General features: G+C 34.8%; 1 protein-coding gene across 3 annotated transcripts in view; it reads right to left on the minus strand.

Annotated features, from left to right (window-relative positions):
- Positions 1–17,039, minus strand: part of VPS13B (vacuolar protein sorting 13 homolog B) — a 777,819-nt gene that overhangs the window by 148,702 nt on the left and 612,078 nt on the right. For all 3 annotated transcript variants that reach the window (XM_023517476.1, XM_023517471.1, XM_023517472.1), the window contains exons 37-39: positions 5,926–6,128; positions 2,845–3,052; positions 2,372–2,556 (exon numbers count right to left, since the gene is read on the minus strand). In XM_023517476.1, coding sequence (XP_023373244.1) covers positions 2,372–2,556; positions 2,845–3,052; positions 5,926–6,128 — 596 coding nt within the window. The remainder of the gene's footprint in view (positions 1–2,371; positions 2,557–2,844; positions 3,053–5,925; positions 6,129–17,039) is intronic.

A 17,039-nucleotide genomic window follows, 5' to 3' on the forward strand; every position in this document is an offset into this window, starting at 1 on the left:
TCTCCCTTTGAACTTCCAGTAGCTACAACCTTATCTTGCTCCCTAGGCCCTTATTCCTGTCTTTAAACTTTGTTCACGTTTAGGTTCCCCCCTTTTTTTTCAACAAAATATGAAACATATGGCAAGGCCTTTTTGATATCACTGCTTTGCTTGCTAAAACTTGCCAGGCTTCCTTTATGTAGTGTTTTGCTTATGTGCCAAGCCTGGGTCCCTGGGACTGTCCCATATCTCTTGGACCACACTAGCAGGTCTGCAGAGTCATCATCCATCAGGTTCTTCTTGGATTAGCCTGTGTTTATGCCTGATAGAAGAGTTCTGACAATAATTGCCATTGTATAGGTTGAATACTCCTAATCCAAAATACTCAGAACCAGAAGTGTTTTGGATTTAGGATTTTTTTTTCAGATTTTGGAATATCTGTATACACATACCTAAATTTTTGCATCCCTAAGGCAAAAATCCAAAATGTGAACTGCATTCCCTCTGAACATCATATTGGCATTCAGAAAGTTTTGGATTTTGTAGTATTTCAGACTTTTGTAGTAGGATGCACAACTTATGATATTGGCAATACTCATACTTACATAACATTTGATACATGCCCGGCCCTGTTCTATGTGTTTTAAAAACATTAATTCTTTTAATCATCACATTATTAGCAGCCTAATTTTTTGGTCAGGAAAAAAGCAAAACAAAAACCTGAGGCTGAGTGGTTAAGTTACTTGCCTAATGTGACACTGCTTACAAGTGATGGAGCATGAATTTGAGCCCATGCATTTTGGCTATAGCTCATCCTCTTAGCTATTATGCCCTGCTATCCCTCTAAAAGCAGTGAGAATATAGTGAACATGCTATCAGTGGATGTATTTACTATCTCAGATGATGCCCTATTTAATACAATTGACATAATAAGACCACTAATGGTTATCAGACTTACGTTAATATAGGTATTAATATTTAGCTATAAGACTGAACCTAAAAATCAGTTGGGAAGAAGCCCTTACATGATGCTGAAAGTTTAATATATGAATATTTTCATTTTGACTGAGAAGTAATCCAAGTAATACTAGCAGAGGACATAATTATGAATATAATCTTAATAGGAAGAGAAAGAAATCTGAGGACTGAGGAATCAAAGTGGAAACTGCTGACATTTTGGTAACCTGGATCATTCTGCACACTCTAGTTCACTGGACAAAATGATTACATGCTTCACTGTTACCAAGTTAGAAGATATCTGACTAAATATATAAGCAGGAATTTATATAACAATTAAATAAGACTATAATAATACCTATGGGTGATTAAATAAGACTATCATGATACACATTTAGGAGGAACAGATAACTCATTAAAAAAATTTGGGAAAAGTATCTACGAACTAGGGGCTTGAAATATGTGACCAAAACATACAAGGAATCATAGGTCCTTGTAGTTTACAGCAAGAGAACTGAGTTTTGTTCTAAGCATTAGAGGAAGTCACTACAGGCTTTTAGGTTAGGGAAGTGACATAATATGTACATTTTAAGAACATCACTTAAGCTGTTGCTTGGAGAATGCATTATAAGTGACCAAGAATACAAAAAATACAGAGCAATTAAGAAGCTATTGTAGAAGGGAACAGAAGATGGTAGCTTACTTTCAAGTTGTACCAATAGAAACAGGCAGAAGTAGATGGAACAAGGATATATTTTGGCATAGAACTGACAGGACTCGTAGATGGGTTAGGGAAAAAGCAATCAGGAATGATTCCTAGATTTTAAGTACGTGGTGTGTAATAGGTGGAAGACTAAGAGGGAAATGGATTTTAGGAGAAATTCAGATCAGTAGAATGTTAATAGGTACAATAATAATATAGTGATAGCTACCATGCCATTTACATTAAACTCAGAGAACTGACAAGCAGCAAACTTTCCCAAACCATGGGGAGTATGATCTCATGTTAGATTGAAAACCAGCCTACCACAAGCTCCAAGATAATTTACTGTTTGAATACAAAAACTACAATCATCCAATTCTGGCTTACATGGGCATATCTTAACTTGCAGAACAGTTTTTAGAAACTCTGAAGAGTGTGGACATTGGGTAGGTGCTCAGTAAAGGTGAATGGTATCTGTTTATCCCATTATTGTTAGAGGCCATATAATCTACCCACAACAGAATACAACTGGGAATTTTGAAATTGCTGAATTACATTATTTCCTTCTTATAAGAATTTTTTGTGTGTATACATAACATACATGTAGACAATTACATATTTCCCTCTCACACTATTAATGTAAGAAGCAGGCTTGCTCCAAATATTTTTCCTAATATGAGATCAGTACTTTCTCCCAATATTTTTATTTTAAAATGAGTAGTCATTACATACCTGAAGCACATCACCAAGGTCTGCTGTGCTAATATCTGGATCCTCTGTGGTATTAAAAGGCACAGGAGTTATTCGTACAAGAGTGAGCACCCTAGGTTCTGGATATCGCCATAACATCATCCCTGGGCTATCTTCAGTTTCATTATAAAATAAGACTTCATAGACACTAGGCAGTTTCAAAGAGTCTGTCAAATGAAAGAATAATTAATTGTATGGCTTTAAAGGGGAACATGATATATTAAAGCAAGAAAAAAGAATATAAGAATATAAAGAAGCTAGTCAATCATCTTCATACAGAAAGAAATTAAGAATTTCTGTCAATAGCAACTGAATGATAATGCATTATTTTTGTACTATAAGTGTTTATGTACTTTTTAAGCATCTCAACAAGTTATTTAGTCAACATGCATTTAAAATACATCACACACACACACACACACACACTCTCTCATACTGAAGTTGTTGCTACTTACTAGCATCTTGTATATACTGAAATTGACCTGTCCGTAAGTCATCTGAACTTTGTTCACTTTTAAATGCCTGATTCCTTTCCATAGGAGATGGTATTTGAGGTACTGGTCCAGAAGATTGCAGTTCAAAATTTCCCTCCTCAAAAAGGTATCCATTGAGTAATTCATGTAGAAGAACTAAACAATTCAAATGTTCTTGACCCCAGAAGACCTTTAAAATCATACAAAACATTCTAGTGCCTTTTAAATAAAAACATTCCTTGAGACTAATTAGGTATAATCATGTTTGGATTAATATAAGTCTATAATCATGCTCAATTTAATTACTGATAAAAAATTTATTTCTAACAAATAAATAACTACAGGATAGAATTCTATTACTTAAGTAAACATACGACAACAAGAAAATCAGTTACATCATTTATTGCATGAATAATGAATTGTAAGTGCTAATTAATGAAATTATGTTGATGTGAAGTAATATTTATGAATTAACTTAGCTATGAGAGAAAAATACCTATTAGGGTCTGACAGAATGCAATAAAGATATAGTAGGCCAAAATTTTAATAAAATAATAACTTTGTGAAATAGCTTCCTACACTTTGTCTGAGATTATAAATACACAATCTTTATTATAGAGTTCTTTTCTTTGTAGTTTTATTCAGAGACAAAGAGAAGGAAGCTGTTCAATGATGCTACAGTAGAGTTTCAGAAATAGAAAACTTAATTTTCTCTATTAGAGGAAACACCAAGTTTTCTATTTCTGCATGTGAATAACACTAATTTACAACAGAAGTATGACCAGTAAATGATAGTGATAAATGCCTAGTAATTATATTTTCAATAATGTTAAATATATCTTTATATACTGGATAAAGGCAATATTACTATTAATCCTAAGAAAATGAAGTAAAACACAAGAAAAAAGAATACACAGTGGTAGAAAAGTACATCCCTAGAACTTGAGGGAGAGCTTTGAATCCTAGGCTATTTCTGCTCTTAGAATTAAGGCATCTCATAAATGAAGATAAGAGACATAACACTAAGTCTACTTTTGTTTTCATCAAAATTATTTTTATTCACTACTGAAAAATAAAGACAGATGAAAAGTCAAACTGGGGAATAGAACTCTGTGATCTAGACTTTAAGTTGTTAAAAGACAGTGACTATAATCTAGAGATGATAGACTGTATTTTGTTTTTGCTGTTATTGTTTTTAATAAAAAGTTACTTTGCTGCTTTGGGGAAAAGGTAGTATCATAAATATTCTTGATAAGGTAAAATAAAACTACATGCATAATTGCTTAAATACACTATGTAAAGATTTCTGATAGATGCTGAAAGTCTCCAAAGCCAACACACGCAAAAGGTAAGTAAAGAGGATCCCTCAAGTCTTGCTCTGTATCATTAAAAGAACTAGTGACAAGCTGAAGCAATACACACAACAAAAACATTCATGTTGAATATGTCTCCATTATTGACAAACTTGATTACAATTTTCTATCATTATGAATCTCTCAAGATTTTTGATTTGTTCCAAATTGGGGAGGCATCAAATCACATAAAGATTAGATTACAAATTATCCAAATAAAAGATCATCAAGAGGGCCATGCATGCGCGGGGGCTCAAGCCTGTAATCCTAGCACTCTGGGAGGCTGAGGCAGGTGGACTGCTGCAGCTCAGGAATTTGAGACCAACCTGAGTAAGAATGAGACCCCATCTCTAAAAAAAAAAAAAGCCAAGCATTGTGGTGGGTGCCTGCAGTCCTAGCTACCAAAGAGGCTGAGCCAAGAAGATCACTTGAGCCCAAGAGTTTGAGGTTGTTGAGAGCTATGTCACCATGGCACTCAAATGAGGGCAACAAAGTTAGACTTTGTCACACACACACACACACACACACACAAGGAAAATCAAGAAATAAGTTGGATGGCCTTATAATTCCGTACTTCCCTATAAGATAAATGCTTAAGATAGTGTAATGTGACTCACTTATCAGACATAATATTTAAGAAACTACTGCTAGGAAATAGTTCTTATAGTATATTGCCATTGACTCTGTGCTTAAGACAGGTTGACAACTTTGTAATTAGAAAAGTCCACCATTAGGCTGGGTATGGGGGCTCATGCCTGTAATCCCAACACCTGGGAGGCCTAGGCGGGTGGATTGCCAGTCTCACGGGTTTGAGACCAGCCTGAGCCAGAGCAAGACCTAATCTCTAAAAATAGCCAGGCATTGTGGTGGGTGCCTGTAGTCCCCGTTACTCGGGAGGCTGAGGGAAGAGAATCGTTTAAGCCCAGGAGTTTAAGGTTGCTGTGAGTGAGCTATGATGACATGACATTCTACCAAGGGTGATAAAGTGAGACTATCTCAAAAAGAAAAGAAAAAGTCCACCATTAAAACAAAGTTTGACCCACCAATTCCACTCCTAGTTATATACACAAGAGAAACGAAAACTTATGTTCACAAAAAAAAAATCTTCAGGTCAGCATTATATGTAACAGCCAAAAATGGAAAAGACCCAAATGTCCATCAAATGATGAACAGATAAAAAAAATGTGCTATATCAATATAATGGGATATCACTTTCCCATAAAAGGATTAAAATATTGACACCTGCTAGAACATGGATGAACCACTAAAGCATTATGCTAAGTGAAAGAAGTCAGTCACAGAAGACCACATATTATACAATAACATTTACATGAGATGGCTAGAAGAGGCAAAACTGGAGAGATGGAAAGTACATTAGTAGTTTCCTAGGCTTGGAGAGGGGGTTACAGGGTAATGGGGTATGACTGCTAATGGGTATGGGTTCTTCAAGGGTGGTAATGAAGATGTTCCAAAACTAACTGAGGTTATGATTGTACAACTCTATACAAAGAAAGCACTATATCATATACTTAAAATAGGTGAATTGTATGGTATGTAAATTATATCTCAATAAATCCATTAAAAGTTTAATAAGATAGCAATCTGACAATATCCTTTCTTACCAAAGATTTAAAATTTAGTGAAATAGTTCAAAAAATGAACAAAGGTCAGTTAAAAACTTATGGGAAAAATATGGCCAATCCCTACAGACCTGTAGCAGACCTCCTCTTAAATCAATGGATATTTTTGGTACTGATTGTTCTGGGCCTGGACTGCCACTGTGTTTACACCATTTAGCTTCCAGATTGGCAGTAGCACAAGATGGTCCTATCAGAATCCGACTTCTTTCTTTGAGACTTGTTTTAAGGAGAAAATCATTTATGCTGAGTAGAAATGATGACCCAAGAATTATGCCTGGAAAAAAGAAATAGAGAAGGGCATACATTATAATTCTCCCTTGTCAAAATATGTGTGGAAAAGACCTAGCTGCACTTTCAAGAGTGTTAATTCATCCTCCGTCAGTCTTCTTTTCAGTTGGCTTTCTGAAACTACAGTTTCATGCCACTTACATAGAATTCTAGTTATTAAGCAGGTATACCTCATTCACATTCCTAACAAAGCAATATTTGCCAAAACATTATGACTTTTTCCATGTGTGAGCATTTTAAGTTTTATGAGTAGAGACATTTTCATTAAATGGTGCAAGTTTTTCAAACAACTACATAAAGAATAAGAACAGCTGCTTCATTTGTCTATAGTTAACATGTCGGGAAAGGGGTATTTTCTGTGATTTCCTACAGTAACACAGTATAGTATATTACTTTGCTAGACACTCAAGTGCTTGATGGGCCATGTTAAAATTCAAAACAATCAAAATACATAACATGTGTTTTCTAAAAAATTTAGTTTAATCCAAACTTCACACATCATAACCACTTGAAGTTTACAAAGTCTTAAAAACAGATAGTGGCAGGTTAGATTTATGAGAAAAACTATATGCTGTAGTTCAAAGTAAATATACTCAGAAAAGGAATACACTTTAAAATGTAGGGTTTCTTTTGAACTTAAACTAGGAGTGTAGATCAAAACCTTTTCATAAAACCAATGGCACACTTTGAGGTATTTAGATGCAAAGTCAGAGTGGTGAGTTAACTTTCCTCCCAAGGAGCTCATATTCTAAATTGTCATTGTGAATATTGAATTTCACCAGACCATGTTTGTAATGCCCATGGCTTATTTTTCTAATGATATTTGATCTTAAAAAAAGATGAAAGATTAAAAAACACCTTAGGCCCACAGTATACACATGTTTCAAAGTATTGTACCCACACCAACTTTTCAATTCTGTGGAGACTTGGAAACTTCACGTATGTCTTATGTTCTTACTGCAGAAATAAGATACAAAACCTCTAATCCTCCACAGAAGGCATCACAACCACAAAAGCATTAGAACTTAGACTTCTGTTAAAAAATTATCATGGCGAAATCAATTTCTTAGGTTTTTTTTCATTAACTATATTGTAGCACTGAAATTTCATTTCATGTACACAATTACCTTAACTATCTTGATTCAAAGCTATATTCCACTTAAAGAAAAACAATATAGAACAAAAAATTTTAAACAAAAAAAGCAATCAACCCCCCAAATACCTAGAAATCAGAAACCACCTTTATTGACAGAATGAAGCAGCCAATGGCTTGGAGGAAACATGCCCAAGTTTTATCGTGAGTTTTATTGTGACTACTGCTATACATACCTCACCCATGACTCTCCATCTGTGAGAAAGACAATGCAAAGAGAATGTGAAATACTATCAGAACTGGATGGAAAAGCATGCCCAGAGCCTGATTTACAAAACAACGGCTGCATTTTAACAAGGAGAAATACCTCCTACTAAATTCTCTGCTCTTCCCTCCTGCAGGGGTGATGATTCCACCTCTCCCCAGTCTTCCAGGTCCTCCTTGCCCTGGTATGATGCCAGCACCCCATAAGAAGGGCCCTTCCATGATGCTGAAGATGGGTCCTTCTTTACTTGGGATGATGCTGGTGGGATTTGCTCCTGGAATGAGGCCCCCCCATGGGAAGCCACGTGCCAATGTAGCCTAGGCCCTTGATGATGAGACCTCCTACCCATCCCATTCAGCCTGAATGATTCAACCAGACAGATAAGGATAGAGGGAGGTCTCTTTATGTCAGTTTTATATTACTCGTTCTGCTTTACCAGGATATCTCAGTGTTTTGATTCTGGGATATGTTTTCTAACAGCATGATAAAGAAGATTTACTCCCCCTTCCTATCAAAGAAAGAATAGTTTTGAAGGGAAGAAGTGGAACCAAAAAAGGGGCAGTTTTTATTTATGTTTCCAAATGTGAAAGTGAAATTTTTAACTGTTTTAGTTGAAAAAAACTCCATAAAACCATCTTTATTAATGTTGTTTATAATTTCTTTCATAACTTTCTGACTTAATGGCATTATATTTCTTGAAATATTGAAAACTATTCAACAGTAAATATCTGCCAAGTGAAACACATCAATTGATCATCCAGAAATTTTCCAAAATGGGATTGTAAAAGCATAAACTTAATTCAATACAATGATCTAGAATAGCAGTTCTTAACCTTTCTAACACCTCCTAATGCCACGACCCTTTAATAGAGGTCCTCATGCATGTTGTGGTGACCCCAAGCAGAAAATTATTTTCGTTGCTACTTCATAACTGTAATTTTGCTATTGTTATGAATTGTAATGTAAATATCTGATATGCAGGATGTATTTTCATTGTTATAAAGGGGTCACAACCCACAGGTTGAGAACCGCTGATCTAGAAAATGAGCATTAAGGCAGTGTCAGGACTAGTTTACCCCTCATTCTTTTTTTTTTTTTTTCCTGAGACAGATTCTTACTTTGTTACCCTTGGTAGAGTACTATGGCATCATAGCTCACTGCAACCTCCAACTTTTGGGCTCAAGTGATCCTCTTGCCTCAGCCTTTTAAGTAGCTGGGACTACAGGTGCCCAACATGACAACCTGCTGTTTTGAGAGACAGGGGTCTCACTCTTGCTCAGGCTTGGTCTTGAACTCCTGAGCTCAGGCAATCCACCTGCCTCAGCTTCCCAGAGTGCTAAAATTAAAGACATGAGCCACCATGCCTAGCCCTACCCCTCATTCTTAAACATATCTTTAAACGTATCTTCTATCTTCATACTGCTCTATACCGACATATCTAACTATCCTGTGATAAGCCTAATGTAAATGTCTTATTGGTCCTGCATACGCAAAGTGCTTAATACCAAAGGCTTACTTGGTTACTTATTTTATTTAATGGTTATCATGATCTCTTCAGGCACCTAGATTGAAAAATCTCAGGTCCTCTTGAGAGTTCTTATTTCCCTGTATAAATTTTTAAGACCTACTAATTTCTATTTCATTCTAACTTCATTATTTTAAAACATAAAGGAAGTAACACCTCAGTAATATAAGTGATTAAAAAGGAAGACCAGATCATTTTCAAGCTCTAGCAGACTGAGCATGCTGGAGGCAAGGACCGTCTTATTCAACATGATACCGAGTACAATAGGATATGGTCTGGTCAGGACATGTTCCGTTGGCCTGAACTGACAATTTAGAATCGAATTCTATTTTTGGCTGTTTCTTGATCAGTAGGAAATAGAAGTGTTTAGATCTTTGATATTCTTCATCTTGTACCACTGTAATATAATAAGTTTAAATGGAAGAAATCTTAGAAATCACCTATTCCAAGTCCCCTAAAAACACAAAAATACCTTTCTATTCTGAAATAACTCTGAAATAACTTCAAACCTACTTAAAAATTCCAACAACATACTGTACAAAGTTCCTACATGCCCTTCACTCACCTATGTAACCATACCACAAAGACTAAAATCAGGAAATACACAGTGATACAATACAATACAAGATTTATAGGTCTTATTTAAACTTTGTCATGATTTCCTATTAATTTCCTTTTTCTGGTCTAGGATTCAAACTAGCATCCCCACTAAAGCTACCTCTTCTACCCCATTTACAGGTTCAATTATTTATTTATATTATAGGTTATAATACTATTTTTATTTAATTTGTTGCTTAAATTGAACCAGCTTTGGCTATTGGGAACTCCTTTAAGTTAGGGCCTATATCCTTTGCCATATGCCCATCAGTTTTGAGAATTTCTTTACTTTCTGGCCACAAGATGTTTCAGGCTTATCTTGCATTTTCCCCACTCTGTTTTGGGCATCAGTCATTTCTCTAAGGAGTCTTGATTTCTTTTGTTAAAGAATGCTATCTAGAAACTAAAAACTGGGTGCTAAGTATGCTCATGGCTACTGGAGTGTCACTGCTTCTAGGCCCTTTCAGCAGGTAGAACTGAGAAGTATATGTATGTATGCTAATCCATGTATACATACCTATCTTTGTCTCTGTATCTATTCATCAGTTAATATATTAAAAACCATGAATCCATACTCATACCTCTGGTGGTTTCTAGCTTTTTCCCTTTTCTTATCTGTAGCTTCTTTTTATGACTGTGAGAAACTTGCTGACTATCCCTTTAGATGTGTTTATTTCTAATCCATTCTAACACTGGGAGTGGTCAAAATTAAAGTAAAATGACTAAGACAAACAAACAGGTCAACTTTATGGAAGTGAAGAAAAGTGAGAAAGGGCTGATATGTATCTCTGGAAGTCTCTCTTTAAGATTCTGTAGTTGATGCTTTTTAGTAAAAAATAAAACAAAAAACAAAAATAATGGGCTTGAAACCATTTTGTTTGGAGCATATGTGAATGAGATTACTTTTCTCACTCTATAGCACTTTCCATTTATAAAAGAATGTTTATAATCATAATAAAATCCTATTTTTATAGAGATAGATAATAAAACATAATTTAGATCTTATTAGATATTTCTACTATGCAGAAATTACTTCAAAATGCTGATATTGTATTAAATTAGTTTCTCAGGTCTTATCTAAAAAATGCTAGTACTGAACTGCCAAAATTTGTATCATTGTACCTCATGTATATTATTCAGAAAGTATCTATTTCTTCTTAAAGAAGAATTTGATTTGAGGCAAAGCTCTTCTTAAGCCCCAAAGTGAAACAATTGTAAGTATTTGTTGATTGGTGTAAGGAGAGAGTAAAAAAAAATATCTAGACTTGAATTATTACAAAAAGAATCACAGAAACATCGATAGCTTTCTGTCATTGCATATACCTGTAAACTTGTAAACACTTCCCTACTATGACACAAATCCTATTCTTTCTTGCTTGGGCAGAAAGAATAAGATAGCTAGAATTCTCAAGACAGTAAAGATAAAGGTAGGGAATGAAACCTCAGGAAAATGGTATAGAATTAGAAAGTCAAAGGTCAGGCAAATATTTGGCAGTTTGGAACAAGAAGAAAGAAAGTGGGCCGGACTCAGGTAAGCACCGAGCAAGGCAGGAAGCAGAACAATGTGTCTAAAATACAGAGACTTTACAACTACAGTAGCCACTGACCAGCTATAGCTGTGTTCCAGTGACACCAGAAGCCAATAATTGGTTTTCCAGGAAGTAGTGTATCAGGAAGGGGAACCTGACACACTTACTCAAACTGTGTGTTTGATATTCTCTGGCGTTTGACTTGGTTCAGGAATGTGATCCAATGAAAACCAATAGATATAAATATGCCCTGCCTGGTCCCTTTTGTCCCCTTTCTTTTCTTTCTTGCCATACATTTATAAGGAAATGAGGTGTGGTTCAATTTTGAGACTACACCACCAATTTAACTTATTCCATGTGCACTCCTTTTCCCCCTATACATGTCAACCTGCTGTGACTCTGCTCCTCCATAAGGCAACTCAACTATCTGTGGCACCGAGGAAAGGTTCACCCACAGGTTTTAAGCTTAAAATTGAGTCTTAGTTTTGAGTATTTCCTGTTACAGTCTTAAAAAGCTGCAATACAATAACAGAAAAACTTATTAGTTCAAGTGGTTTTAAATCTTGGTGTAAGTGACCAGTACTAAGAGACTGTGGTGATCACTTAATAATAAAGACTGGTGATGAATTCACAAAGGGTCATTTATATACTGTAAACCAAACTCACATCTTTACTACAAAATATGAAAATAATCCCTGGGACTCATGTCAGAGTTGTTAATTCTCCTTTCCTTTCCTTCACTTTGAGAAGCTAACCTATAGGATATCATCTCATCCTTTTTACTTTTTCATCACAAATCATTAAATATCTTCCTTGGGATAATATGAATCTTACTTTATACAGCACCAGACACATAAACCCAGGCTACAAAGAATACTCAGAGTTCATGTAAACTGGATACTTATATATTAAAAATCTTGTATAAACGGCAACAGAAAATTAGTCAAGGCATGTGTTATACTTCTTTCTAACAGGCTAAATCACTATTGGAGAAAATGCATACAGGTTAACATGATAAAGACTTACCTTTTTTAAAAATGGAATACTGGAAAGGCTAAATAATTTCACAAAGTTCTTCTATAGGTTTATAGAAAATGTGACAAATGTTTATATTTGTTCCAGCTAGTGACTACTAGCTAGTCAGTGACTACACAGGGTGTTTGATGTGTTATCCATATTTTTCTGCTAAATTTTTAAGAATAGGAAGGAGGGAAGAAGAGAAAGAAAAAAAATACAGAAATATGCTTCAAATGTTCTGGATTTAAAATTGTCACTTAATCTTTGAAAATATGAATATTATTACTTGCTTATCCAATTACTGATCAGGTCATTTTTTAAAAAAGTTTAAATTCTAAAATAATTTTAGGCTGCTAGGAAAGTTGATATCCTTCACCCAGCTTTCCCTAATGCTAACAACTTACATAAAACCAGAGTATGATTCTTAAAAATCAGCAAATTAACAGCGATATACTGCTACTACTACTAATTTATAGACCTTTGAATCTTACCAGTTTCTCTTCTAATGTCCTTCCTTTTTCTGCTCCGGTATCCAACCCAAGATCCCATGTTGCATTTGGCAATTATGTGTAATAAGGTTATTTTCACCAAGCATTCAGTTACTTCTTCCCTCTACCTCATTTCCTTCAACAGAATGCTTTTCTGCTGAATTTTTCTATTGATCTCTTTCAAAAATCTGTTCACCTTTTTAATTTCACTCTTAGCAAACTCATGGCAGATATTTAATTAAATTAAATGAGGTGCAGCAACATTGAGAAGTAATTCCAGAAACAACTGGTACGATAAACATAACTAAACTTGCTTTGTTTTCATACTGACATGTTTTTCATTGAGTATTGAAATTTAGTTCAAGGAACAAATAGTTGCATGACCTTTCAAGCACTCCTTCAGACGACTAATAAATGCAAACCACTTGTTTTGGAAAATGTTTACAAAATGCTGCCAGCCCTATATGGTCAATATCAACCAGACCCTTAGTAAGGCTCCTTCTTTGCACATGCTGACTGAGCAAGAGGTACTCTAAATCAAGCTTCTGTACATCATTAGAAAGAATACTCAATGATGACATGTGCTAACAAAGCACATCCAGGTAATTTTTTTTTTGTCCAGCTGGAAATAATCTAAGGCTACTAGAAAATCAGTGAGCATGTGTTAGATACATCCAGAAGCTGATTTGCATAACAGTGAAGCATTGGCATAACTCAAAATGTGAAAAGGAAAAATTTTTTGTAAGTATGGCCCATACAGACATAACAAACCCTCAAAAAAAGAAAACCTTCCATTTTTAGTTGTTTCAGCTATGTTGAAGTACCTAAAAATGGCTATTTTTACTTGGCTATTGTAACCATGGAAAAAAATAGTTACCGCCACCCCTGATCAGAATATATAAGATTTTATTTAATTACATTTGATCTTAGAATAAGCTTATGTAGAATTGTTAATTGATATATGGAACAAAACGCAACAAAATAGAGAACTACATGGATATTGACATTTAAGCTGTAAAGGGTGCCAGGGCTCCCCAACAAATTAAGTCTAGTCATCAAAATGAGAGCCTATAGGGGTGGCCCACCTATTAACACATGCATTGTCTCAAAGCACCTGAGAACTTCTCATAGGCTGGACTCTCACCCGGTCCTCACTGGTGAATAAAAGCTGGAACCACTCTAAACCTCTTCTTTCAGACATAGGAAAATGGAAAAACAACAAACAGTTGCAACAGGAATTCTTTCTTTCACATAAAGAAAGGAAGACTTTCTCATGAAGTCTGAAATGTCTTCAGAGAGTTGGTTACTCACATAGCCACCGTCCAGGAAAGGTATTTTTTTATGAAATGCTTTAAAACTCTAGGATCTTAGAAAAAAGTAAAACTAAAAATACCAAAGGATGATGTAAGATATGCTTTGCTTCTTTATTCTTCTTCAATCTGCCACTATGCTCATGGTTTTTATAGTTTTGTCAGTTTTTTAGAAAAATAAAACTTGATTGGATAATGTGCCTATGTTTTTTTTTTTTTTTAAAGCAGACTGGCAGATCTGATTGTGCATATTGGAAAGTATATGACAACCTTCTCACACAGGAAAGACAACAGTTAATGCATGCTTGAAAAGTTTTTGAGATGAACATTGTAGCTGGTTAATTGAATTACATAAGCAAACAACTCCTGAAAAATATATATATACATATATATATTTTTTAAGTAAGTCACATGGATGAAAAAACTGGTATAAATTTATTCAAATAATGTTTAAAGCAAAATGACTCACTGCAATTTACTGCAATGGCTTAGAAACTGGTCTTGATCTACATAATCCAGGTTTTAAAAGACTGTTATAACAGAAAGGCCAAAAGCCAGGAAAGATAAGTTATAGGCACTACTCTACCTTACATTATCCCTGTACAAATTGCTTAGCCTCTCCATTAGTTATTCAATGGGGGAGTTAAGACTAACTCACTGGGTATTAACCCAGGGTTCCTTGACATTTAGTGGTTCCCATATGGTAACTATGGGCCAGTCAGTAGCAAGGCTGAGTGCCTCTGTCTGACTCCTGCTATCACCATATCATTTTATAAAAACTATGACTACTAGCTAGTTCTTAGTAATTTCATTTTTCCAACTAGTAAATGCTGGTAAAGTTATGAGTAAATGCTTTTCCCTGTCCCCAACTCACTTGCACAGCCTCAGTCAACAGATCCACAGGATCAGACAGGGAATAAAATAACATCTAAGATATGTGCTTGGTCACTCATCACTGATAGGGTTGTTTTGCCAGAAACTTTCCTAGCAAACAGCTTACTGGCTTATATAGACACAAGAGCAATTTGCTGTGGCTACAGGCAAAACTAAGTGCTGTCACATATTCAACAGAATGGGGGTTAGAGATTTACTTCTAATCCTTCCTTTTTCCACAGTCCCTGGGCTGGGGCTGTAAGAATTCTTGTCCATTCATCTACTACTACTAAACAGGTGCTATCATTAGGTATGCAAAATAAGCTATTAAGAAAACATTCCTTGGATTTAATTATTAAGGCTAGAAACTTTCCTCTCCAATAGTATTAAACACAGTGAGATATCTTCATGTTAACTGATAGCATTTTTGTTGTTTCAAGGGCCCTTTTTTCTCCTTTCCAAGAAACATATTATTTTAATATGTGTATATGTGAAATTTGTTGTTTTTTCCTAAATTTATCTAAATCTAGAAAAAGGATTCTTTATCATACCTTTGTTAAAACTAGAAGAATATCTAAAAGAAAGTAATCCCACTTATAATAGCTACAAATAAATGAAATATCTAGGAATAAATTATACCAAAGAAGTGAAAGATCTCTTTAAAGAAAACTATAAAATACTGATAAAAGAAGTTAAAAAGGACACACACACACACACAAAAGAAATTTCATAGATTGAAAGAATATTGTTAAAATGTCCATACTGCTAAAACAATCTACATATTCAATGTAATCTCTATTAAAATGTCAATGACATTCTTTATAGAAATAGAAAAAAAATCCTAAAATTTATATGGAACCACAAAAGACCTAGAATAGCCAAAGTCATCCTAAGTAAAAAGAACAAAACTAGAAGAATCACATTACCTGACTTCAAATTATTCTATAGAAAAAACAAACAATAACAATAGAAACAAATTATACTCCAGATCTGTAGTAACTAAAACAGTATGGTACTGGCATAAAAATAGACACATAGACTAAAGAAATAGAACAAGGAACCTAGAAACAAATCCACACATATATTGTGAACTTATCTTTGACAAAGATGCCAAGAACATACAGTCTCTTCAATAAATGGTGCTGAGAAAGCTGGATATCCATATGCAGAAAAATGAAACTAGACTCTTTTACTGTATACAAAAATCAAATACAAGTGGATTAAAGATTTAAATATAAGACCTGAAACTATGAAACTACTACAAGAAAACTCTGGGGAATGTTTCAGGACACTGGTCTGGGCAAGGACTTCTTTCATAATACCCCTACTGCACAGTCAACCAAAAAAAATTGGACAAATGAGATCATATCAAGATAAAAAGTTTCTGCACAGAAAAGGAAACAGCCAACAAACTGAAGAGACAACTCAGAAAATATGAGAAAATACTGTGCACTATCCATCTGACAAGTGATTAATAACTACAGTAAATATACAGCTTCAACAACTTGATGGGAAAAGATCAAATAATCAGTTTAAAAATGGGCAAAGGATCTAAATAGACATTTCGCAAGACAAGACATACAAATGGCCAAAAGATATATTTAAAAATGCTCAACATCATTAGTTATCACAGAAATGCCTATCAAAACTACAGTGAGATATCATCTCACTCCAGTTGAAATGGCTTTAATCACAAGGACAGGCAATCATGAATGTTGAACCCTTGTACAACCACTATGGAAAACAGGATAAAGTTTCCTCAAAAAGCTGAAAGGAGAACTACTGCATGACCCAGAAATCCCACTGCTGGATATATCCAAAGGAGGAGATTTCAGTATATGGAAAAGATACCTGCACTCCCATGTTTATTACTGCAGCACTGTTCACAATAGCCACGACAAATGAATGGATAAAGACACTGTGGTCCATACACACAACGGAATATTATATAGCCATAAAAAGAATGAAATGTTGCTATTTGCAACAACGTGGATGGAACATTATGTTGAGTGAAATATGCCAAGCACAGAAAGACAAATCTGGTACTTTTTCACATGTAGAGCTAAATATTAAAAACAATGGATCTCACTGAGACAGAGAGTAGAATGACAGTTCCCAGAGACTGGGAAAGGTAGCAGTGAGCAGGGGATAAAGTAGGGCTGGTTAATAGGTACAAAATAGTCATTATCTTTTTTTTTTT

Source organism: Otolemur garnettii, unplaced genomic scaffold (assembly GCF_000181295.1).
Source record: "Otolemur garnettii isolate 467f Iridium unplaced genomic scaffold, OtoGar3 scaffold00004, whole genome shotgun sequence".
Taxonomy (NCBI): Eukaryota; Metazoa; Chordata; class Mammalia; order Primates; family Galagidae; genus Otolemur; species Otolemur garnettii.